This window comes from Nannobrachium achirus, assembly GCF_963921795.1.
Source record: "Nannobrachium achirus genome assembly, chromosome: 10".
NCBI classification, from domain to species: domain Eukaryota; kingdom Metazoa; phylum Chordata; class Actinopteri; order Myctophiformes; family Myctophidae; genus Nannobrachium; species Nannobrachium achirus.
In genome coordinates, this window is record NC_137819.1 from 11,023,390 (window position 1) to 11,049,677 (window position 26,288).

At 46.3% G+C, this 26,288-nt stretch overlaps 1 protein-coding gene across 1 annotated transcript; it reads left to right on the forward strand.

Moving 5' to 3' along the window:
* Positions 1 to 173: 173 nt before the first annotated feature.
* Positions 174 to 24,728, forward strand: LOC308292809 (ankyrin repeat and IBR domain-containing protein 1-like; the record flags this gene model as incomplete). Its single annotated transcript, XM_080735234.1, has 16 exons — positions 174 to 306; positions 1,305 to 1,540; positions 4,532 to 4,620; positions 7,871 to 7,880; positions 9,577 to 9,711; positions 11,477 to 11,560; positions 11,912 to 11,978; positions 12,040 to 12,185; positions 12,970 to 13,148; positions 14,336 to 14,387; positions 15,218 to 15,274; positions 16,037 to 16,142; positions 20,236 to 20,400; positions 21,123 to 22,138; positions 22,284 to 22,439; positions 24,651 to 24,728. 16 exons carry the CDS (start codon positions 174 to 176, stop codon positions 24,726 to 24,728), a joined length of 2,709 nt encoding a protein of 902 aa, XP_080591360.1.
* Between the last annotated feature and the right edge of the window lie 1,560 nt (positions 24,729 to 26,288).

A 26,288-nucleotide genomic window follows, 5' to 3' on the forward strand; every position in this document is an offset into this window, starting at 1 on the left:
GCTGATCTACAAGATCATTTGAAGACTTTTTTCCACCACTGCTCGCAATAATATGTTTTCCTTCTCTCTCTGTCTGTCTGTCTCTATGTGTCTGTGTCTGTGTCTCTGTGTCTCTGTGTCTCTGTCTCTCTCTCTCTCTCTCTCTCTCTCTCTCTCTCTCTCTCTGTGTCTCTATGTCTCTCTCTCAGCCATATGAGGGTCTAAAGCTGCAGGACCTTCGCAGGCTGAAGGACATGCTGATCGTGGAGACAGCCGACATGCTGCAAGCCCCCCTGTTCACCGCAGAGGCCCTGCTGCGAGCGCACGGTGTGTCTGTGTGTGTGTGCGTGTGCGTGCGCATGTGTGTGCGTGTGACAATTAGAATAAGATTCTAGTCAGGGTTAGAGTTAGGATCAGACATTTACAATGTCTGGTGCTATGTATGGTACACAAGTAGCCTATGCATGGCCTACCTGTGCACAAGACGCAAGTTGGCACCTCAACAGAGTGCAGTTCTTGCGCAGAGCGTGCAAGTACTGTAATGGGCTGGGTATGTACTGTATGTCGGTGTCTCCCTTTTTTGAAGACCGTAGCCCTGAATTTGCCGGGAATGTATGAATGTATGTATGCCACTGGTGATGTCAGCAGAGTTTGGTATACAGTATATCCACGGGTTTCCAACGCCCCATAGTGCATTGCGCAGACGCTGTACCGAGCTTCCGGCGCCGCAGCCGAGTGTGATTTACAAGCTCACAACGGGTTGCATCTGCGACGCGACGTCGAGCTTGTATGTCTGCTGTTAAACCGGAAGTGTGGTCCAAACAGGTCCAAATAATCTCCAGTAAACTCCCGCGGAAAGAGGTGGATAAGAGCATTCCTGGTAATTTCTTCATTAACATGCAATGAGGCCAGCAGGGCACACCTCATGGTACGCTCTGCTGGCGCACAAGTAGGCCATGTACTGTATGGAGTGCAGTTCGTGTTTATACTAATGTTCGTGCTGGTGCTGGGCCTTTCTGTGTGGAGTTTGCATGTTCTCCCCGTGTCCATACCCTCACAAAAAACATGCAGTAATCCTGGTCCCTGATGGAGGGGAAAGGAACTGGTTGGAATAACGTGCTGCGTCCCTTCCACGCACTACCCAAACCGGGGAAATCCCCAGGTTGGCAGAGGGATAGCAGAGCCCAGGATTACAGCTTAGGAAATTGGCACTGGATGAAAAATGGGTTACAAAATCATAGGATAACATTTTTAAAAAGTAAACTAAAATGTTGATTTAGTAATATAACTGGGTGTGTGTGCGTGTGTGTGCGTGCGTGTGTCAGACTGGGACAGGGAGAAGCTGCTAGAAGCGTGGATGTCGGACGCGGAGGGCTGCTGCCAGCGCAGCGGCGTGACCATGCCCACCCCCCCGCCCAGCGGGTACAACGCCTGGGACACCCTGCCCTCGCCCCGCACCCCCCGCACCCCCCGCTCCCCCCTCACCCTCACCCTCACCCTCACCCTCACCTCACCCACCGACAGCTGTCTCACCCCGCCAGACGAGGAGGGCCTGGCCACGGTGAGAACACACCTTCCAGCATATGGTCATTTACGCCATTAATATATTACACATTATTACTTTGACCATTATTTTACCTGTTCAAAAATAGCAGATATACAAGCTCACAGCGCGGCACTTGGTGCTGATTGTAGCTGATTGTAGCTCTGCTATTTTATTTTATTTTATTATTATTTTTTGACCCGATTCTTTAATGTCTTCTAAATCCTTCTTTAGAAGACATTTTTGGGGGTCCTTTTGTCAAGGACCCCCAAAATTACATGCATTTGGCCACGGACCCTCATTTAAAAAATATGTTCCAGAGAACCCCCAAAAGCAAATATTTGAGTTACAAAAAAAAATGTATAAATATTTGCAAAAAAGTCCAAGATTTTTAATAGCAGATATACAAGCTGGCAGCGCAGCACTCGGGTGCCGCTGTGAGCTTGTATATCTGCTATTTTTCTACAGCTAAAGTATACAATAATTTCACGTCTTAACTCATACTCCGCGTCCGCGATCCCCGTAGAAACCGTAGATTTCCCGCAGAGCCCGTAGGTTTAATTAGCTTTAATCATTATGAAAGGATTAAAAGTATTATCGCTGATTTTCGCTGATTCTGGCTCTTTAGGCCCGCCCCCTAGCTGTATCCGGTCATTTCCGGTCTGGACCGGATCTAGCTTTCCGTATCCTGTCTGAGCCTGGGCCATAGTCCATTGGTTTACACTGTAACAGAAGTGGAAGCTACTCGGCGATGGAACGCTCGTTTTTCAATCAGATTTTTGCGTTTGGAAACTTTGATCCAGTCTCTACACGCCTGGATTATGATCCCCGCACATATCGTGCGTTTTGTGCGCAAACGTGTCCACGCGTTACCATAGCGCAGAGTTGGCTTTTTTCAATGTTTTTTCGTGTAAACACTGGCGGATAAGCAGGGATACAGCGTGGCAACGGATATGTCTTTTTCAATGGGGTTTTTTTTTATTCGAAAGCTTGTCACCGAGTCTACACGTCTACTAGATGAGTCGCGCACAGGTTGTGCACGATGCGTGCGCGTGCCCACGTTAAAGGTAAGGACAATTTGGCAGCTGCTTACTACAGCTATGTTTAAAATGGCAGCAACATTGTTAAAGGAGTAGTTCACCCCCAAAATGACTTTTTTTCCTATTGATTACTCACACCATGGAGACTTGAGTTCAATAATATTTTTAGGTTTTTGTCGCATTAAATTTACCCCTATTCAGCATTTGGGTCCCCATCCGGAATCAATGGGGTTACATTTATTGTAATCAAAATATTGTCTTATGAATGCGACAAAAACCTAAAAATATTATTGAACTCTAGTCTCCATGGCGTGAGTAATCAATAGACAAAAAGTCATTTTGAGGGTGAACTACTCCTTTAATGCGCTAACCCAGTGATTTTCAACTGTTTTCATACTGTATCAAGGTCCATTATTTATTCTGCATTTGAGCCACAGAACCACCGTTTGATGACATTTAACCTCTCAGACCCCAAAACAAAGACTATTTTGTTATCGTTGGGTAAGATTTGGTCCACAGTTCCATGCTGTATTGATGTGGTGCTGTAGGAGAGATCCGTACGGTCCACAGTTCCATGCTGTATTGATGTGGTGCTGTAGGAGAGATCCGTACGGTACCACATTCTTCTCTAATTGTGTAGGCTTCCTGTAACTTAAGTAATGCAGGTGTTAGACAATACTTTTGCTCGTGTAAAATGAAACCAAATGGACACATATTACACTCTCAAGGGTTAAAGGACAACTCCGCCCTAAATCACTTCTAGGCTAATTTTCGTACTTATATTGATTGATTGATATACTGTCCATGGGGTCTATTAGGCAGAAATGCCCCTGTTGTCCAGTTACCCCAGCAGAACCCAGCAGCTCTCATAGCATAGAGTGGAGCCTATAAGCCTATCGCTTTTACACTATTTGTTGTGGTCAAAACTGATTTTATTTTTCATGAATGTGTTACTAGTTGTCATTACAAACCCATCCATGCCAAAATTGTCCCACAAAACCCATCACACTCTGCTAAACAGATGTTAGGCTTGTATATGTTTTACCAAGTCCCGGAAAAGATGCCCTGTGATTGGCCAGTACAGTCACTTTGATTAGCAGTTGTGCCGAATGCTCACCCCAAAACATGATTTATGGGATTTTGGTGGCTTGTGTGGGACAACCAAGGCATGGATGTGTTTGCAATGATAAATAATAACACATTCATGAAAAAAGAAATCACTTTTGACCGCAACAAATAGTGTAAAAGCGATAGGCTTATTGGCTCCACTCTATGCTATGAGAGTTGCTGGGTTCTGCTGGGGAAACTGGACAACAGGGGCATTTCTGCCTAATAGACCCCATGGACAGTATTTTTTGATCAATAAAAGCAGGAAAATTAGCCTAGAAGTGATTTAGGGCGGAGTTGTCCTTTAAAGATCTACAGTATAAGGGCCCATTTGGTTACCATCATTTATCAAACGACCCCACGACCCTACACAAATCCAGCATGTTCATTCACTGCCGACATTTAGATTTCTCTCCCCTTTTTCTCCTTTGTAGAGCTCTGGTATTCGCCCCTTATCCCTAAACTTCTTCTTTTTTACTATTTTGAAAAACATTTTAAAATACTTCAAATAGCCGATCTACAAGCTCACAATATATCGATGTAGATCGGCTTGTTAAACATTTTTTTTAAAGAAGTTATGGACACAAATATAGCTGATAGCGTTTTATATTTGTTGATGCCATGGTATTTCTGTGTTTATTTATGTCCATGTTGATGAATTGAATACATAGGACCACTAGAGAAACAAGTCCCAAGGACTTTTTTGTGTCATGCTTTTAGTACTAAATGTCTGACCTTGTGCTGTTTTACATTTGTGTGTGTGTGTGTGTGTGTGTGTGTGTGTGTGTGTGTGTGTGTGTGTGCGTGTGTGCGTGTGTGCGTGTGTGTGCGCGTGTGTGTGTGTGCGTGCGCTCTCCTGCAGTGTGGGATCTGTCTGTGTTCCATCTCAGTGTTTGAGGACCCAGTAGACATGTCCTGTGGACACGAGTTCTGCAGAGCCTACTGGGAGGGGTAAGAGAGACTGGTCATTTGTTGACCACAAGGTTAAAATGTACTTTACACATAGCATTTTATTTAGAGATACTGGTCATTTGTTGACCACAAGGTTAAAATGTACTTTACACATAGCATTTTATTTAGAGATACTGGTCATTTGTTGACCACAAGGTTAAAGTGTACTTTACACATAGCATTTTATTTACACAGATGTTCATTGTTGCAGCCGTAGGTCGCCATTTTCTAAGAAAACGTACAGCTACTGTCCGTCTGTCTGTCACACCTCATGCTCCATACAGTATATGGCCTAGAGTAGACACTTCCAAATAGACGTCTGACATCATAGATGTCTGACATCATAGACCACATGAGACTGACTTAATATGTCCAGACATCAGTCATCTCCATATTTGGGAAAATATGGCCACGTTTTGCCACATTATGTCCAACTTAAACAACCAACCAGGTCTGTGCATTTTTTTTGGTCAAAGTTGATCCCATGCCAAAGCGCCAGCGCTCACCCAGCAGTTTGCTGTCACCCAGGCAGATGCGGGCACGTGCCCATATTGTGCACGCCCCCATGTGCACCCATTCTCACCCTTAGGGCGTCTTACTAGTTTAGCTGGTATCCTATAGCTTAAATATACTGTACAGATCATTATTTTGATGCTATATAGTTCAGACTGATGCTAGGTTATGGGTTTACCTGGGATTCATTGGTACACTACACTACACTGTGTCTCTGCATTTGATGCATGCGTTTGGTTACTGTAAAGTCACTCTGGATTATGGCATCTGCTAAATGCCAGGAAAAAAGGGAATATCCGCACTCTCTGGAGCATGGACGGATTAACCCCCGCGAGGGCCCCTGGCCGATTTTTTTTTAGGGGCCCCCACCCCCCAAATTTTTTTTTTTTTTTTTTTTTTTTCAAAAAAAAATTTTTTTTTTTGATTTTTTTTTTTTGGGGGGGGGGGGGGGGGGGGGGGGGGCGCAGTTCAGGCCAAAGGTGGTACTGCAGCTGGAAAATGCTCTGAGAGCCATTCAAAAATGAGAGGCTCTCTATTCAGGAGGTAATTTAGCCTCAAACCTTTTGAAAAACGTTTTTGGGACATAAACAATATGACATAAATACTTTTTAAATGCATGGTGTATCACCTTTAAGCCATGATGATCATCTGTGGACCAAGAAAGCACCTGTAGACAACAGAGGAGGGGCCCACACATTTGATTTTAGCTTAAAATATACATTTAATTTTTGCAAATTGTCATTGACCACGCAGGCCAGTTCCCCCAAGGGCCCCTGAGAGCCAAGGGCCCCTGGCAACGGCCCCACCGGCCCAATGGTTAATACAGCCCTGCTCTGGAGTAGTTTCTTGTAGATTTATTAAATCATTAATTCACAGCATCTCACCGAATAGACGGACCGGTTTCGGCCGTGAAGAAAAGACGGCCGAAACCGGTCCGTTACAAACCGGTACACTACACTACTACACTATACTACACTAACACTACCCTGCTGTGGACTGTGGCAAAACGATCTACAGGCTCACAACGTGTCACAATGTAATGTCAATGTCGATATCATCTATTTATATCTAGATGCTTAAGATCAGTTAGAACCCGGTTTTAGACGAACGTCTAATAGCTGACCACGACTCACTGGGGGTCTCTCCCTCTGTGTCTTTCTCTCTCTCTGTCTCTCTGTGTGTCTCTCTCTGTATCTTTCTCTCTGTCTCTCTATGTCTCTCTGTCTCTCTCTCTCTGTCTCTCTGTGTGTCTCTCTCTGTATCTTTCTCTCTGTCTCTCTATGTCTCTCTGTCTCTCTCTCTCTGTCTCTCTGGGCGTGTCCACACATCTAGCTCGTAAAGCGGCGTAACGCCCCTGCCTATAGCAGCATTACTCCCTTACATTTGAACCATCACACTTGAGTGTCAACAAAGTGACGTTCTTCCTGCGTTTAGGTCTGTCCCATTGATTAGTGTTTAGGTTTTCGGTCCGAGACTTAACGCTTCTTCTGGGTTATTCTCTTAACACAGGAGTGGATGGGGGTCAATGCATCTGCCTCTGACTGTCTGAACGTACCCTCTGTCTCTCTCTCTCTCTCTCTCTCTCTCTGTCTCTCTCCAGGGAGTGCCTAGGTGAAGCTCATGAGCCGTGTGACTGCCAAACATGGAGGAACTGGCTGCAGAAAGTCACTGAGATGAAGCCTGAGGAACGTACGTGTTGTTGTTCACTGCTCACTGTCACACGCCACGCTGACATATAGAGTCCTAGTTGTTGTTCAAGGTTCACTGTCAGACACTTAGTTTTTAGTTTAGTTTAGTTTATCAGCACATTATTATAAAAAACATTGAACAATACATAATGAGGATACAAAATACTGTGCAAGGAGAGGAAGAAGCCAATCAGGCTTATTTGGAATCCTTTCCTGAAAGAGGTCATTCATTAAACAGATACAAGTTCACCAGGAACAATACAACATACACGTTATGTAAGAGCACTAGAGCAGCTGTGCAATAAAGAAGTAAACACTCTAAATCCTAGTTGTTGTTCACTGTTAACTGTCTGACACCACACTGACTCACAATCACGAGTCCTACATCATAGATACATAGCCTGGGGAATTCCTGGGGACCACCCACTCCTGGTGCTCCAGAATGGATGCAAAAGTGGTGACGCCCCCAGTGGAGGACCCCCTCCACTGCAGCTCACATAAAATGCCGTAACTCGGTCTAGGAACGTCCGGGAGAGCCGGGCCGGTACCTATTCGTCCGCCAAGGCAACGCGGAGACCCTACCCCTCATTTCTCACATGGCCCTCTTCTAGCGCCACCTTCAGGCCGATTTTTAAAACACATTTTTGGCCACTGCTCCTACAGTTTTTGCCCTAAAATCACGCAAATCGCTACACAGTATGTCTACACTCATCCCATCAACATGAATCTGTCCCTTATAGCGCCACCTTCAGGCCGATTTTTAAAAACACATTTTTGGACCCTGCTCCTACAGATTTTGCCCTAAAATCACGAAAAGCACTACACAGTATGTCTACACTCATGTCATCAACATGGATCAGGAAGATTTTGGAATAACACATTTGTGCCCTATTTGTGGACATAAGCGCTTATCTCCCGATTAGGGAGTCTTACTCTTACTGGTAGTGCTACTTCAGGCTGCTAACATGTTTCAGCACAGAGCTTGCCTTCCTCAGAGCATCATGAAAACATGACTCTGTCAGACTGTTGTTGTTATGTCTTGTATGAAGTCACCTCCAGGTACATGCACTACATGAGACTAGAACACATGTACAAGTATTAGTAAAAACTATTCATGAAACAAATGTGATCATTGCAGTAATAACTAAGCTATTGATTGATTGATTGATTGATTGATTGAAGAATGTATCAGAAGTTTGCATAGGAAAAGCAGTTTCATGACAGTACAGTTTACTGGAACTAAAAGACAAGTCATGTATTTTACGCTTGGTTGCACTCTGAAAATAGCGGATCTACAAGCTCACAGCGATCTAAATCTGCAGTCTAAATGAACACTGGTTGCATCATCACAGTATATCACAGGTCTCTATAATGCAACACGTCTCCAGCATGGTATTTCATGGTTTGTTGCTCCCTCTAGTGGCATTATCTTGTATAGGTTTTGCTTCAACATAATGTTTTTCAGCATACTGAACATTTCCTGCAGTTTTGTGTCGTTTTGTATGCCTTTCCACAGGGACAAGTGGGCTTATAATATACCATTGGTGCAATTGCAGTTGATAAGGTTCATGTTAAATTATATTTTTAGTTTTATTTTCTTACATATAAGTAGATTTGAGCCTAGAAACTAGATGAATCTGCCATTGCAAAAAAAAAGCCCTCTGCAGATTTACAGTTTACAGTTTACAGTTTAGGTATTTAGCAGACGCTTTTAATCCAAAGCGACTTACAATAAGCAGATAAAACATCACAGTAATAAACAAGATAATGTGTCAGTACATCAACAGCAATTTAACAAATGCAAATGAATATGTATATCTAGGAAACAATATAATCAGTAAAGGAAATAAAAGTTCTAAAAAACCTCAAAACAAATGCTAACTAGCTTCATGTATGGTCATTGAGTGTTTCAGTAGTGCTATGGTCTGGCAGCTATTTGGTCTGGCAGCGCTCAGTTGTGATTGGATTTCATTCCCTCTGATGTTGTGAGGGACCAATCAGGGCCCAGTTGCAAATATAGGGTGGCTTTATCACCAGAGGATTTTTTTTTCTTTCTTAATCAGCCTTTCTTTGTACACTGCTGTGTTTTTTCAGCTGAATATTGGAGCAAAAATTCCGTATTTATTTCCGTTTCGTATTTATTTTTTCTGATCTGCGCAAATGTCAGCACTGGGTGCCTTGCTCTCTCTCTCCTCTCTCTCTCCTTGGCCTGAAAAATGTTTTTTTGCGGATTTTGGATTTCCAAAACGCAACAAAAAAACGCAGCAGTGTGCAACCGGCTTAATATCCATGCAGTGATATTGATGTGTGCATTTGTGTCTGTGTGTCTGTGTGTCTGTGTGTGCGTGTGTGCGTGTGCGCGTGTGTGTGTGTGTGTTTGGGTGCGTTACTGTGTGTGTGTGTGTGTGTGTGTGTGTGTGTGTGTGTGTGTGTGTGTGTGTGTGTGTGTGTGTGTAGCAATGCATTCGGGGGCCGGACACAGAGGGCAGTTGCCCCACCCCTTGTTTCCGGTCCCGGAACATCCGGATCCGGTTCTAACGGATAGTCGGCTCTCTAGTGTACCAAAAAAAGTCGGATCGGCGAACATACTTGTTGTTTCATAGCGATTAAAGCATATTCAATTCTCAGACAGCGGCAATTTTTCGGGTTCCTCAGGTTGTGACAGTAAATGTTAATGTCTCTCTCTCTCTCTCTCTCTCTCTCTCTCTCTCTCTCTCTCTCTCTCTCTCTGTGTGTCTCTATGTCTCTCTGTCAGTGTAAGTATGACTTCTGTTGGATCTGCCTGGAGGAGTGGAAGAAGCACAGTTCATCTACAGGAGGATATTACCGCTGTACTCATTATGAGGTCATCCAACACCTGGAGGAGCAGAGCAAGGACATGACCGTAGAGGTACACACACACACACACACACACACACACACACACACACACACACACACACACACACACACACACACACACACACACACACACACACACACACACACACACACACACACACACAAAGCGTACACCGTACAGGGACACACATACTGTATTTGAGTTGCAGTAAAGGTTACATTCACAAACATGCATGTCACTCAACACTCCATGGGCTCAAGGAGCCACGGCTCCACCATACAGTATATGGCAGCAGAGACGGCGCGGTACTTTAAAGGACAACTTTAGTTTTTTTACAACAAGAAAAGAAGAGTGTTAAATGAGTGTTCTTTTACTGCTTTCTATTGTTTTTGCCATTTTAGTATTTTGATTTAGACAAAATAAGCTGACAATTTCTTTGTTACTATTTACCAGCCCCCATGTTACTATTTACACCAGCCCCCATGAAAGATTGTGGTGCATCTTGGGAATGGGCTTATTGTGTCTAAAAATACATATTTAGCCACTTGCATGCATGCCCCCAACCTGGGGGCATGCATGCAAAATTGTTTAAATCACTAAAACGATAGAAAGAATTCAATGAAAACATTTTAACACTCATCTTTTCTTTTCTCGAATGACAATCTAAAATATGAACCCTTGTTGTAAAAAAACAAAGCTGTCCTTTAACCAGCCTTTCTGCCACGTGTGGGTTTAATGTCCTGGGCTGGATCACCACAAGGAAGTTATTTAAGAAGGAATGGAAACACGTGACCACCTGGCATCTGCCATGTCTGGCTATGAAGCTCACCATGGGTGCCAGAACTCGCACCGGAAGTGCGATAAAATACATGTCAGTGAAGCCACCGCAGTTTTCCCAATGACCCTGAGCGCAACGGTGGGGGCCGATAAGCAATAGCCTTCCCACACTCCCCCGCCCCCACCGTTGCGCTCAGGGTCGTTGGGAAAACCACGGTCGCGTCAGTGAATGGAGCCGGCTTGATCAGCTCATGAACAAACAACAAAAACTATTTATGAACGACTGAGACCTTTGTCATATAATCTGTTCAGAAATATAAAAGAAGACATATCAAAGGTATTTTTACAATCACTTGCTTTTCGATGTGCACAGTACATAATGAAATAATAATAATAACAGTAAATAATAATCGTTTCTGTCTCCGAAGTCTCGCGAGATTTGGTTCCCAGACAGGAAACGGTGGATAGTCTTGCGATACTTGGCATGTTTAGAAACATACTTTTTGCTCTTTAGATACTGCTATAAAATGACACAGAGCACACATCGAAAATCCACACAGCACAAAAAAATTAGTGACATGCCTTCTTTTATTTTCCTGAGCTGAGTATGTTATAAAGGTCTCACTTTTTCATAAATAGTGTTTGTTCATGTTCATGTGAGCTGCTGGGAGGCTGCTCCACAGTCTTCCACCAAACTTCCGGCTGCAGTTTGGCACCCATGGTGCGACGAATCTGCCGGTTGGAACTACGAGATAGCGAAAGGGACGTGGCTGTCTTTACCTCTTATTTACCTTGGATCACCAGAGGAAACAAAGTTCTTAGTCTTGTACTGGGTCTTAAAGAGCTCTCTGTAGTTGTTCTCTGGTGCCTGGAACTGGATTCATTGCTAGTCCGACAGCGGACGGACATACCGTTGTTAAGCTGCCGGGTCTATTGCCTCTCCTCCCGGTAGCTGTTAACAGGAGAGGCTGGGTAGCGTGGGCTGTTGGTAGATTCCTCCCTTCAGTTTGTCAGTTTGTCTGTGTGTTTGTTTCAGGCTGAAAAGAAGCAGAGTTTCCAGGAGCTTGACCGCTTCATGCACTATTACAGCCGCTTCAAGAACCACGAGCACAGCTACAAGGTAACTAACACACACACACACACACACACACACACACACACACACACACACACACACACACACACACACACACACACACACACACACACACACATCTTAACCATTCATTCACGTCCACACCAAAGGAAATTGCATAGAAGGACATCAATATTTCAGGTGCAGCAACATTGCATCCACAAAATCAAGGCATATGTCTGGTATGCCAGCTTGCCATGCTAATGAAGCACACAGTCCACAGAGGCTGCAAACGCATCTTAAATCTGCATCTACTACATTACCAGTGGTACAGTAGTTACAACAGAGCAGTGAATGAATCATGATGACTGTGTGGTTCTCTCTCTCTCTCTGCAGCTGGAGCAGAAGCTGCTGAAAACGGCCAAGGAGAAGATGGAGCAGCTGAGTAGAGCGTTCATCTGCCGTACGTCCTGTCTTACTGCTCTCTATAAAACTCCTGCCCTGTAATTCATGTGTTTCACCAGGAGAGGGCACCACTCCAGACACACGCTTCATCGAGGACGGTGTGTGTGAGCTGCTGAAGACGCGGCGCGTGCTGAAGTGCTCGTACCCGTACGGCTTCTTCCTGCAGCAGGGGAGCACGCAGAAGGAGATCTTTGAGCTCATGCAGGTACATGAAGGAGATCTTTGAGCTCATGCAGGTACAGTACATGCACACCCGTCTGTCTTGAGTTATACTTGTACACGTTAGTGTAGAAGTGCAGTGGTTCTCAAACTGCTAGAGGCCTGCTTGCCTCTATAAAACATGTGACTTCCAAAGGGAATGAATTGGACGCTGTTCCCCCCCGCCTCCCCCAAGGGCACGCTAGAGCAGGGGTGGGCAACATCTCTTTCCAGGTTTTTACTGACTTTGATAAAGTGTGTGAAGGGCCACACGTTCAGACAATTGAAACTTGAAACACATGCATGCATGGTGTCTTTAAGGCTTATGAATTATTTGGGATAATATGGATCCTTATCAGACTGTTTCACTGTTACATTATAACCATTTAACATTTAAGTATGGAATATGGAATGCAATATGCAAATGGTACCTAGGCCTACATATGAATTACTAATAATTAATAGGAATGACGTTAAATTAATTTCCCCCCCAAAAAAACATATTGCTGCCCTTTAACATATATTAAGGGGGTAATTCTTTCTTGAGGACTTCAAGGGCCTTATTGAGATGGTCGAAGGGCCGGGTCCGGCCCCCCGGGCCGTATGTTGCCCATGTGTGCGCTAAGGCTTGTGCTTCCAAAGTCTGTCGGAGGCATAGGAGTTCTTGACATAAAAAGTTTGAGCACCACTGATCATAGAGACATACCGGTAGGTTTTTCAGAAAACCGTTAGGATTTAGAAGATTTTTGTTGAATGGACCTCAGTTCTTCCTTGTTGTGTCCACGTTTCAGACGGACCTGGAGATGGTGGTGGAGGACTTGGCCCAGAAGGTCAACCGTCCGTACCTGCGGACGCCGCGTCACAAGATCATCAGCGCTGCGCGCCTGGTGCAGCAGAAGAGACAGGAGTTCCTGGCCTCGGTGGCCCGTGGTGTGGCCCCCAACGACTCCCCTGAGGCCCCCCGCAGGAAGTATGTACACATTACACTCACACTACGTACATACCCGCGGTGTGGCCCCCAACGACTCCCCTGAGGCCCCCCGCAGGAAGTATGTACTCATTACACTCACATTACATACACTACATACTGTACATATCCGAGGTGTGGCCCCCAACGACTCCCCTGAGGCCCCCCGCAGGAAGTACGCACACACTACAAACTACACACTACTCTACACACACACACATACACACACACACACACACACACACACACACACACACACACACACACACACCCACACACACACACACACACACACACACACACACACACACAGGGATGGAGCTTGTTAATTTGTATTGACACCTTAAAAGCACCTTATCGACCCTACTTATTGAGCCAGGCTTTTATCGAGCCCACTATTTAGTGTTTTCTAATATTTTGTGGAAACATGTGAGACAACAAATTCTGAACAGAACTGGAATGGCTTATTATTGTCCAGTTGTTGTGACTGTGAGTTTGTGGCTGACCACCATCTATGAAGATGACAATTAACAAAAGTAAAAGATATTTTTCATTCATATTTTTCCATTAAAAAAATCATTCATTAATGTGCAATAGGTGTTAAATGGCTTTATATTAGGAATAGTACTGTAATAATTTCTTGATCGCTGCTTGTCTTGATTGTTTAAACCAAAAAAAAGGTATATGTTCCCAACTCAATTACAGGAAATGGTGGGACATCTGGGCACTAAGAACATGTGGGCAATCCTAATTTACGTAGGTGCCCTCTTGTACAGTTGTTCAAGTTACCACATGTCCCTATAGTGCCCAGATGTCAGTCGATCTATAAGATCACAACGCCTTATGTCACCGCGACATTTTTGTGAGCTTGTACATCTGCCATTTTTGACTGAATGCTTGACTGGATGATTTTCAGCAGCACAGCACCTGTATTTATCACAGTAAAGGTGATAAGGTGATGTCATAATAGCTTTAGTGTTTAGAATGAACTACTCAATCAATTGCAGAAAATCAGTTTGAGACGTGGTATTCCTTCCCGCTGAAACTCACATCATATATTTTTAGTACCGGAGATGGTCGGGTTCAGGCGACAGCCGAAGGAGGACCGTGATAACGGTCAAATATATCAACTGAACCACGTCTGTCTGTGTGTAGCGTAATTACATATTGTGGTTTATGTTTGTCTGTAGTTTCCCTGGAGGATCATGGGATTGGGAGTACCTGGGCTTCGCCTCTCCTGAGGTAAGACGCGTGCACGCATGCACACATGCACGCGTGCACACACAGACACACTAACAGCTACAGACTCCCCGCCCATGCTAAGCTGGCCTACGCTGTTCCCTAAACGTCCAGCAGGTGTCGTGCATGAGTGACGTGCGTCACCCCCTGTCCCTGCAAACTGCATGTGGTTCAACCAGATATATTCAGACTAAACTCAATGTTATTTATTATTCTTATTATGTATTATACTTATATCAACAACAACCTATGTTTTCCATGCAACCACAGTTCACGGTTGAAATGACACTCCTATTCATAGGAGTTCACGGTCCATTTATGCTGCTCGATTAGTCCATTATTTTCTTATAATCGATTGAATGGAATAGTAAGACTAAGACTAAATATATTGACAATTTCATCAACAAATAAAAACTAGACTAAAGTGTCAGGGAGGGACACGTGGAGAAGAGATCCAGTAGAACTAAAAGACAAGTCATTTTATGTTTGGTTGCGCTCTGGTGTTTCACTCTGAAAATAGCAGATCTACAAGTGAGCTTGTAGATCTGCTATTTTCAGCATGCATCCAAGTGTAAAATCAGGCATTTCACCGCCATCAAGGCCTGGCAAAATACATTGTTCAACCGACAAAATCAACTGTAGATTTAGGTCGACTAAAATCATATGATATTTAGTCTAAAACTAGACTAAAACTAATTTTCAGATTAAATCAAAAGACTATGACTAAAACTAAATCTAAATTTCCTGTCAAAATCAACACTGGTGCGATGAAAGGTCTTTGAATAAAACATTATTAAGGTTTAATTAATTAGGCTCTGCTTATGTGTGTTAAGATGCTGGCACGACACTCAGTGCTGGGGGACGGAGAGCAGAGAGACAGACACACACAGGTAACACACACACGCACACACACACACACACACACACACACACACACACACACACACACACACACACACACACACACACACACACACACACACACACAAACAAAATGCATCAAAAGTGTTTAGCCAGCAGAATAACATTACTGTAGAAACACTTACAATCGCAGGTCTGGGGATGCAGTTATTACAGTATGAGAAATACAACAGTGCAAAATGTCACTTGATAAACCAATGCGTACAGTATAACATGGTAAATGGTGCCTTTATATAGCGCCTTTATCCAAGGTGCTGTACATAGATTGTGCATTACATTCACCCATCGACATTAACCCTCGTGCTCTAATGACGGTTTCTCTACCCCTGAGCCATGCCGCCCCAGTTATATTGTATATATCAGTGCAGTCCTGGCTGTGTGCGTGCTGTGGATGTCTCTTGCACGCTTTGCTAAGCTGACCCTGAACTGCAGCATGCGCCGCTTAAGAGGAAAAATACCCTCATTATGGACACGAAACTGAGGTCTTGTTTTCATGTTATGTTCACTGGTGGATAACGCTTTGTTGTTGTTATGCTAGCATTGACTTCCTGTATGTTTTATGCTAGGAGTACGCTGACTTCCAGTATGTTTTATGCTAGGAGTACACTGACTTCCTGTATGTTTTATGCTAGGAGTACGCTGACTTCCAGTATGTTTTATGCTAGGAGTACACTGACTTCCAGTATGTTTTATGCTAGGAGTACACTGACTTCCTGTATGTTTTATGCTAGGAATACGCTGACTTCCAGTACCGCCGCAGACACCGGCAGCGTCGTCTTCACAGCGTCCGCAGCAACAGCAACACTCCAGAGACCAGCAGGAGAGCCGACAGCACAGGTACAGTACCTGAGCAGCCGTGAAATACATGGAATTATAGCATGTTATACAATGGGTAGTTCTGATGAAGCAATCCGATTGGTTGAAATATCCATCTACCCGTGATGATAATGAGCACTATGGAACAGGTCTCATCAAACAAAGAAATCAGCTGTGCCCGGTCGGTTCGCAAACGCTCGCTTTTATTGTTTCCGTAGGCGATGCCTTGTAAGTGGCTAGCAGTTTTCATGTGAAGTTCAGGGACATGCAGTAGTAGCGAAATCTGGCATTAAAAATGGACAGATTTCCATTGAATATCTGAATTACAATGAAATGAAGTTGACGTGTGTTTTTTAAAGGGTAACAGTTGTATAATCGCAATATTAAACTCTCGAGGGTTGTGCCTTATCATGATTATATCGGTACTTCACCCCTGCCTACGGAACTTGTCTATCGGCTGGTTACTGCAGCAATGCTGGCGTGCCGATAATCGTAATGATGGACACCCTCTGGCTTAATATTACTTAAATTTGTCCATGTATTTTATAGGCAGCAGGGGTTGACACTAAGGTCTCAGCACGTGCCTGTTGGACAAGTACAGGTCATGTTCTACATCACAATTACACATGTATTATAAATGGCAAGACTGATGTCATGTGGGAGTTCCAACTGCTCCAGACTCCAGACTGTTCTGAATAACTGATGTCATGTGGGAGTTCCAACTGCTCCAGACTCCAGACTGTTCTGAATAACTGATGTCATGTGGGAGTTCCAACTGCTCCAGACTCCAGACTGTTCTGAATAACTGATGTCATGTGGGAGTTCCAACTGCTCCAGACTCCAGACTGTGCTGAATAACTGATGTCATGTGGGAGTTCCAACTGCTCCAGACTCCAGACTGTTCTGAATAACTGATGTCATGTGGGAGTTCCAACTGCTCCAGACTCCAGACTGTTCTGAATAACTGATGTCATGTGGGAGTTCCAACTGCTCCAGACTCCAGACTGGTCTGAATAACTGATGTCATGTGGGAGTTCCAACTGCTCCAGACTCCAGACTGTTCTGAATAACTGCTGTCATGTGGGAGTTCCAACTGCTCCAGACTCCAGACTGTTCTGAATAGCTGATGTCATGTGGGAGTTCCAACTGCTCCAGACTCCAGACTGTTCTGAATAACTGATGTCATGTGGGAGTTCCAACTGCTCCAGACTCCAGACTGTTCTGAATAACTGATGTCATGTGGGAGTTCCAACTGCTCCAGACTCCAGACTGTTCTGAATAACTGATGTCATGTCTCCAGACTCCAGACTGGTCTGAATAACTGATGTCATGTGGGAGTTCCAACTGCTCCAGACTCCAGACTGTTCTGAATAACTGATGTCATGTGGGAGTTCCAACTGCTCCAGACTCCAGACTGTTCTGAATAACTGCTAGCTTGCATAACGTCTTCAGACTCGCACTCAGGTCTAAGATGTACAGGTTATCAGCAGGAGCGTTGTCCTCGCAATAGAATCCTCCAAAGAGGATGATACGACGTCCCATCATGGAACAGCACATGAAATGGGTCTGAGACGGCCCTTTGCCCTTGGACTCCACCTTCTTCCAGGAGAAGGTCTCTGGACTGAATGTCCACAGATCATTGAAGTTCTGGTTGCAGCCACGAGCTCTTCATTGTAGGCAAAGGCTTTTGCTCACATTTTCAGCCTATAATAATAAGAAAGCAACGGTGGTTTTCACTGTTATGGCATCCCCAACGTCTGATCGAGAATAAATAAAGGTTGAATTGAATTGAATAGTACACTCTCTCAAACATGTCAACAAACCAAGATGGCAGCCAACAGACTTCAGTTATTGCTTAATGAATTACTATGGGCTGTGAGTAATAATAGTCATCTCGGTTCCCAGTTTGATCCCGGCGAGTTGATTAATTGGCCGCTGTAACGACCCGCAAAAGTCGGTCTAGGGACCAGGTCAATACATATTATTCACACGGAAACCAAGTTGCAAAAATACAAAAGATTTATTACAAGAGGGTTGTGTGGCAGTACAGGTAATGCTCTTTTCTTTATACAATTATATCGAAATACTCTGACAGTAATATATTTGGTATGCTCGTATCTAGAATAAATATAATATAGATATTACTTAGAGAAGTCGGTATCATCGAAGAGCAGGGGTGGGCAACTTTGATGATGGTGAGGGTCACTATATTTCCACCTTCACTCCAGAGGGCCACATTGCATATTGCTACGTCCTACTTTGTCATTATCTCATACAAAAGAAGCAAAAATAGCAGATCTACAAGATCGGCTATTTTGGCCTCTTTTGAATTGGAATCATGCATTTAGTTATATTTAGTTATATACTCATGTTAACTTCATGAACCTAAATACAAATACATTGGACATAAAAAAAATAATAATTAATACTACTACAGTATACTATTCACTAAGCTACTAATATAGACTGACGGAATAAAAGCAGGTCATGTTTGGAATTATAACATCTGTAATCAATAATTTATCAGTATTCCGGTATTGACCTGGGGGCCGCATTAAGTGAAGGTGGGGGGCGCATGTGGCCCCCGGGCCGCCAGTTGCCCATGTATGTCATAGAGTAAAGAAGAGGATAGTCAATAGTAAGCTCGTTTAGAGCAGCCGACGGCGCAAAGCCGCGGCGTCAAACAATAACACAAACAATTGGCTCACCAAAACAACAGTTAACCCCAACACAAAGTAAATAAACGAAATAATAATAAGCTACATAAAAGGAAACGAAAATACAGAACTTAATCCAATTCACCTTCCTGAAGGGTGTCAACCAAACAATAACTGAACACAACAGAACTCAGGCAACAGGCAGCATAACACAAGGCAGCAACGGCGGGGAGGCTATGCTAAAGCAGGCTCTCGGTGCAGTGGCATGAGCGGCGCCCTTTTATAGCGACACAGCTGGGCGGGGACGTCTCCCCTCCTTCACGGTCATCACGTCATCGTCATCACGCCACCACGTCTCCCCGTCTGCTGTGGCGGCCGGGATTGGCGGGCCCCTAAACCCTCCCTCTCCGCCCACCCGCAACGTTAGGGACATCACAGGTGGGTGGCAGCCAGCAGTCCTCAATATACCCCGTTCATCAAGTAATCAAAATACCCATAATAATAATAATACAGGCCTACAGGCCTGACAGCCGCCTACCCGTGGGTGGACAAGGAACTGGTTGAGCAACATTTCTTCGGGAGCTGGGCTGTTATTCAAGGCCCTCTCCATATTATACTGTCCAGTCAGGACTTTACACAATGGAAATAGAGAGTTTTTCAGTACATTTAGGCTGGATCAGATCACACAAGGTAGGCGGCGGCCTACTCCCCCTACCGCTGAATTTGCAAGCTTGTATATCTGCTATTTGTCAATAGCTAAAGCATAAAAGAATGGGTTAAAGCGGTTCTAGTCTAAAATGACACATTTAAGGCTGAGCCTCATTGTGTTGTGTTATTGCTGTGTGATTGCAGAAGGTTCTATCATCGTGTTGTGTTATTGCTGTGTGATTGCAGAAGGTTCTATCATTGTGTTGTGTTATTGCTGTGTGACTGCAGAAGGTTCTATCATCGTGTTGTGTTATTGCTGTGTGATTGCAGAAGGTTCTATCATCGTGTTGTGTTATTGCTGTGTGATTGCAGAAGGTTCTATCATTGTGTTGTGTTATTGCTGTGTGATTGCAGAAGGTTCTATCATTGTGTTGTGTTATTGCTGTGTGACTGCAGAAGGTTCTATCATCGTGTTGTGTTATTGCTGTGTGATTGCAGAAGGTTCTATCATCGTGTTGTGTTATTGCTGTGTGACTGCAGAAGGTTCTATCATCGTGTTGTGTTATTGCTGTGTGATTGCAGAAGGTTCTATCATTGTGTTGTGTTATTGCTGTGTGATTGCAGAAGGTTCTATCATTGTGTTGTCTCTGTGTGACTGCAGAAGGTTCTATCATTGTGTTGTCTCTGTGTGACTGCAGAAGGTTCTATCATTGTGTTGTCTCTGTGTGACTGCAGAAGGTTCTATCATTGTGTTGTCTCTGTGTGACTGCAGAAGGTTCTATCATTGTGTTGTCTCTGTGTGATTGCAGACGGCCCAGAGAGGAGCGAGGGCCGGCGGCGAGCGGCGCTGTCCTCCCTGGACGAGGACGACCCCAACATCCTGCTGGCCATCCAGCTGTCTCTGCAGGAGTCCCGCCGGGACCGCCAGGCGGTACGCAACCAGGGGAAGCTTATGCTGTATGACCTACAGTACAGTAGGGCCCATTCACACTCAAATAAGGAGCCCAGTTTATTTTGGTTCGGGAGGGCTCCCCGGTTCGGGTAGAGTCAATTCATACTCTCGTAACGGCTGGCGCCGAAGTCGTGTGTAAATATTGGAGGTCCTTGGCATGAAAACTTTGTGGCCAATTAAATGGACTAAACAACATTTACCGCCGAACTTACCACTGAATTACGTCATATTGTAGTCTGGACAGAGCTCAACCAAAATAAACTCGCCTCCTTATTTGAGTGTGAATCGGTCCTTAGCCCCCCAGCTCTGGGTCATACAAAGGGGAAAAAAACACATTTTATCACACAGCCACTGTTCTGTGGAATGCCCTCCTCCCTCCAGCCCTGAAATGTCTAAATTTGATTTGGGAACGAGGACAAATCTTGGCTCCATCTTAATACTAGCTGGTCTTATATCCTTACCCTGGATAGCGTCATTTGCACTGATCTTTCTCCTTAGGTACCTCTTGTCCAATATGTATATTAGTAATATATACAGTATAGTATATGTTTATGTTTATTAATCTCTCTCTATGTTCATTGGTTGTTTGCATTGTATGTTGTGTATTTGTTTTATGTCCAAAGTGGGCCACAAGTGGCAAACAAGCTTCGGCTTTCTTGTACGTCCACATTGGCATTTCAGGAATTGACAACATTGTTGTAATTTATTTAATATCTGTCAATAAAGTATTCTATCTATCCATAGAGACCGAGCCACAGACGGAAGACCAGAGACAGAGAGAGCGGCGGGCCAGGCGCCCCTCCCCCTCCTCCTTCCTGGAGCCCCCCCGCCCCCCGGCCAGGACAGACTCCTCCCCGCAGCCCCCCGTGCCTCCCCCTCCTCCCCCCGTCCCCTGCCACCGCCTCCCCCTGCCTCCCCCGCCTCCCCCCTGCCTCACCGCCGAGCTGCTGCAGCTGGGCGACAGCCTGATGAGGCTGGGCGACATCACCACCCCGTACCAGCTCGACGGCAACATGCCCGCGCCGTACCACCTCGATGCCAACATCACCCCCCCTTACCACTTGGACGCCAACATCGGCGCGCCGTACCACCTGGACTCGCGTGCCTTCGGCGGGCAGCGAGACGGGCAGGACAGTGGCCCGCACCGCGCATACGACCATGGCGTTCCCTGCGACGCGGAGCCGAGCTACGGCCCGGATCCTGTCCACACGCCGGCCGCTGCCGGCCGGAGCTCGGACCCCGGCTACGACGGCCCCGACCGGAGTCACGGCCACTGCCGCTCCGGCGCTCACTCAGCCAAAGCAGAACGTGCCGACGTTGGCAGAGACGCCTACACGCTCGCAAGCGCCCCCGAAATCCCGAATCCCGGCCTGGACCACCCGGCGACCGCCCGCGAACCCGATGGCTGCTCTCGTGCCGCCAAGCCGGAAGAAGAGGGAGCCGGCGACTCCGGCTCGTACGCCCCGCGACACACGCCTCCTCCAGCTCCTCCTCGCGCCCCCGGGGTCTCCCCGCTCCACCTCACCCCTCGCCCCCCTCCCACCCAGCTGTGCCTCCCGTCCCGGGAGCGGGAGCTGGAGGGGGACGAGGAGGAGGACGAGGTGCCGCTGTCTCCGGTCATCCCGCCGGGCGGCGCCTTCACGCCCAGCGACCCCCAGAGCCTGGAGCCTCTGGACCCCGAGGCCTCGGCACAGCTGCTGGACAACATCATGGCCTGGTTCAGCCAGAACATCACGGCCCAGAACAGCCCCCAGAGCCTGGCCCTCATCCCCCCCTCGTCCCACCAGAACAGCCCCCAGAGCCTGGCCCTCATCCCCCAGAGCAACCACCACCGGGAGTCCCACGACGAGAGCCGACTGGACTCACGCCGCCTCCGCGCTCTCCTCCTCGCTCGCACACGGCCAGGGAGACGACGCCGACGCACGGGACGACGAAAAGGACAACGCGCGGGGCAACGAGACACACCTCACACACCACCACCAGCAGCACCACCCTCAGCCGGACGAGGACCAATCACCAGAGGAGGAGGAGTGGCTGGAGCAGGAGGAGTGGGTGGAGCAAGTACATTTGGTGTGATCGCCTTAAGTCCAGTGGTTCTCAACCTGTGGGTCGGGACCCCCAGGCGGGTCCCCAGATGATTAACTTAATGTGCAACATTGTTTTCTCTCTCAACAGTAAACAAACCAACATAAAGTGTAGGTGTATAGAATGAATCTGCCCATTTCTAAAGTGAGAATTTAAGGGCTTTTTAATACCTCTAAAATGACAAATTAAACATTGGCCAAATTGTCAAATATTAGAGGCAGAAATTGTGAAAATAGCAGATCTGCTGTGTTATACAAAATGTTGTGCCTCAACTCTTAGTGCTCGTAGAGTGGGGGGGTCCCCAGTTAAAATATGTTTCTTTTGGGGCTCGCTGCCTGAAAAGGTTGAGAACTACTGGCCAAGTCTACGGGATGGAGAGAGAGAGAGAGAGAGAGAGAGAGAGAGAGAGAGAGAGAGAGAGAGAGAGAGAGAGACTCTGAGAGAGAGAGAGAGAGAGAGAGAGAGAGAGAGCGGGGATGGAGCGGAACGACGGAGAAGGAAATATTTGTGGGAAGACTGGGAGGTGAGAGAGAGAGAGAATGAGACAGAAATCAAAGAGTAAACTGTGGTTATTTGTATCATAGTGTACGTAAAGGGTCGCCTCGCGACCGCGAGGCGCTTCGTCCATTAAAGATGATGTCATGAGCGGCGTATTGAAAAGAAGAAAAACAAATTAGTGCTTTGACAAGAATTAAAAAAAACAACAACAAACTAAAAACAAAAACATAAGAGTTGTCAAAACTGAGAGTGCATCGTTAGAACACTACTGCTATCACACCTTATATTTATCACCTTTCATTTGATATTGATTGATTTGTTCTTATTTTTTTTATATATATTTATTCACTGGCCTCCTGTGGTTTTGAGTATTCGACCACTGAGCGGGCGACACGTTGGTGCCGATTGCGTCCCAGATTTCCGGAACGCTCCTCTTTGCCACCTTTTGACCACGAGGGCCTCAGTCCAAGTGGGTCTGTCTGCAGACCACAGATGGGCGGGGTCTTTTGGGAGGCGGGCTGTGAGGCTCATAGGGGGTGGATTGAGATTCCAGGGGGCGGATTATAACTCTATGATTCCTTCTCATACTATCCAATAGCATCCGGTGGATCCTCTCCGTCTGCCCTTAAAGGTGTATGACACTCATTTTATGCCCTTTCCCATTGATTGACTATAATTATTAAACCAAACGAAATTATTAAGAAAAACTGAAGCCGTTTTTCTTCTAAGTCCAGCTGGACTTAGAAGAAAAAGTGGTCCCCAGGCCGGTTTTTGGGGCCTGGGGCCGGCCCTGGGGGTCCGCGGGGGTCCCTGGTGGTGGTCCCCGGGCGGCGGTGCTCGGAGGCCCGCCAGGGACCTCCGGGGACCCCCGCTGGTGGTCCCCGGTGGTCCCTGGAGGTCGCCAGGCCCGGTTTTCGGGGCCTGGTGTCGGCCCTGGGGGTCCGCGGGGGTCCCTGATGGCACCATCGTGTGCGGGGCGGCGAGCCGGTTCCAACGGTACCAGGCTCGAGCGCGAGGCCCAAAGGGCGGTAGAATAGGAGCCTAAAGCGTTTGGCGAGCTTGGGTATCCGCTATGGATTTTTTTTTTCGGGCTCCAGGGGGTCCGTGGGTGGTCCCTCGGCCGAGGCCGAGGCCCCCAGGTCGGCCTCGAGCAGTGAGGGGCCGGCCCCTGGGCCCTGGAGCTCCGAGCTCCAGGCTCCCAGGCTCTCTCCCCCCTTCCTTCCTTTGTAAAACTCTCCTGAGCAAAGTGGGAACTTCCTCCTTCACGGAGGTATAGAGGCCGGCTCTGGGTGGAAAGTGGCCGAGGAGGGAGCCCCGAGTCGGGCTAGAGGGTGTGGAGAGTCGGCCCTGGTGCTCTGGAGGTACCAGAGCCTGGGCAAATCTCCCCTGCCCCTGTCCTTTGAAAAATCCTCCCGCACAAAGTGAGCACACCCTCCATCATGGCGGTGAAGAGGGTGGTGCTGGGTGGAAAGTGGCCCAGATGGGTGTCTTAACTCGGGTTTGGGGTGGGGAGGGTGGTCCCTGGTTCTCTTGGGGGTCCGGGGTCCCCCTGGGCTCATTTCCGCCCCGTCCGTGCAACATCATACGGGGTGGATTGAGATTCCAGGGGGCGGATTATAACTATGATTCATTCTCATACTATCCAATAGCATCCCCCCCACAATCCGCCCCCTAATCTGTGGTCTGCAGACAGACCCGTCTCCCTCAGTCCACAAACTGACCCGGACGCTTCTCCACCACACCAACGTGGTCGTGGTGACGCGGTAATAAAAGGCTTCTGAAGTGGCCAAAATATGCGCATACCCTGGAGGTTGAGGGTGTTTGTGTTACAATCACAGCGGCTCCCTGTGTCATGGGTGTTTGACGCGCAGTGAGCCGGCCTACATAGTAAGGGGATATCTTCAGAAATAGTGTCATATCCTGGAATAAATTCCTTACCAAAAACTTTCTTCACCAATGTGTTTGTAAAGGTGTCTAGTAACACATCTCAAAGAAACATTCCTTGGGTTAAAGGCGGCTCCCTCAAATCCCTAGTTTCACTAGTTTCATCACTAAACCATAGTTTTGTCAGGCCGTTTTTTGACAGAGGAATGTTTTTCGTGCAAAACAAATGCTTGCAATGGATTCAGAATCATGAAAAACCCCTAGTTTGACCCCTCACATGCTACTTAAAGCATATTTATTTTGGTGTGTTTTATCCTGTATAGTTAAGTTAATGGGAGCCCAACTTTCAGCAGCAGTCAAGGATTCTCCTAGGGAAAATGAATTTCAGTCTTTGTGAGATGTGTTACTAGAGACCTTTACAAACACATTGGTGAAGAAGGTTTTTGATTTATTCCAGGACTTTATAAGATATCCCCTTACAATACAGTTGGGGGAAGATGTGAAGTGTAAAAGGAGTGTTACGTCCAGTGTATAGGAGTGTCTAAAGGTAGCTCTGCACCGCACCGGCGGCGGTACGCGGCAGAAATCGTCGGTTGCCAAAATTCTGCCGTTGAACGGGCAGTGGGTGCACTGCCGCGTCGGCTTTGCAAGTCGTAGGGAAGCGTCGAAAGCCGACCGAGCACGTTCGGCCGGCTTAAGAGCCGTCGGATAGCAGCGGGCTTGTTGTTGAAAAAGACATCAAGCTATAACAGTAGCCGTCTTGTCGGTGTCGGTCTTTGGTGCGTTCAGCAAATTATTTTTTCCGCACTTTCCACCCATCTGATCTCCCGACTTCATTGGACTGCCAGTCAGTCTGTAGTGATCTGCAGCCGTCTGTTTGGTGGAGAGCTGCCTTTAGACACAACATCCCATCTCACCCACATCCCAAGCTGCCACAAAGAGACAAGTAGAGCACAACCCCTGCTGCAAGCTTGTAGATCTGCTATTAATGGAAAAATCATTTGTGCAAGTCTTTGAATATTTTTGGCCCGATTCTATAAATGTCTTCTAAATCCTTCTTCCAAATCAGTGGTGCTCAAACTTTTTCATGTCAAGGACCCCCAAAATTACATTTATTTGGCCAAGGACCCCTCATCTCAAAATATGTTGATCCAGGGACCCCCCAGAAGCAAATATTTGAGATATATTCAAAGATTTGCAAAATAAAAATCAAGATTTTTCAAAAATAGCAGATCTACAAGCTCGCAGCGCGGCACTCTGTGAGTAGAAGGTCAAAGGTCACATGGTTACACACATTCAAATCCTTAGTATTCATTTCATTCTTAAACAGTGATTTGGACCATAATGACGGGTCAATGTTTACCATTGAATGAGCTCTCTAGACCAGGGGTTGGCAACCTTAGCACAGGGGAGGGTGATCACTGGCACACTGGCAGAAGTGTG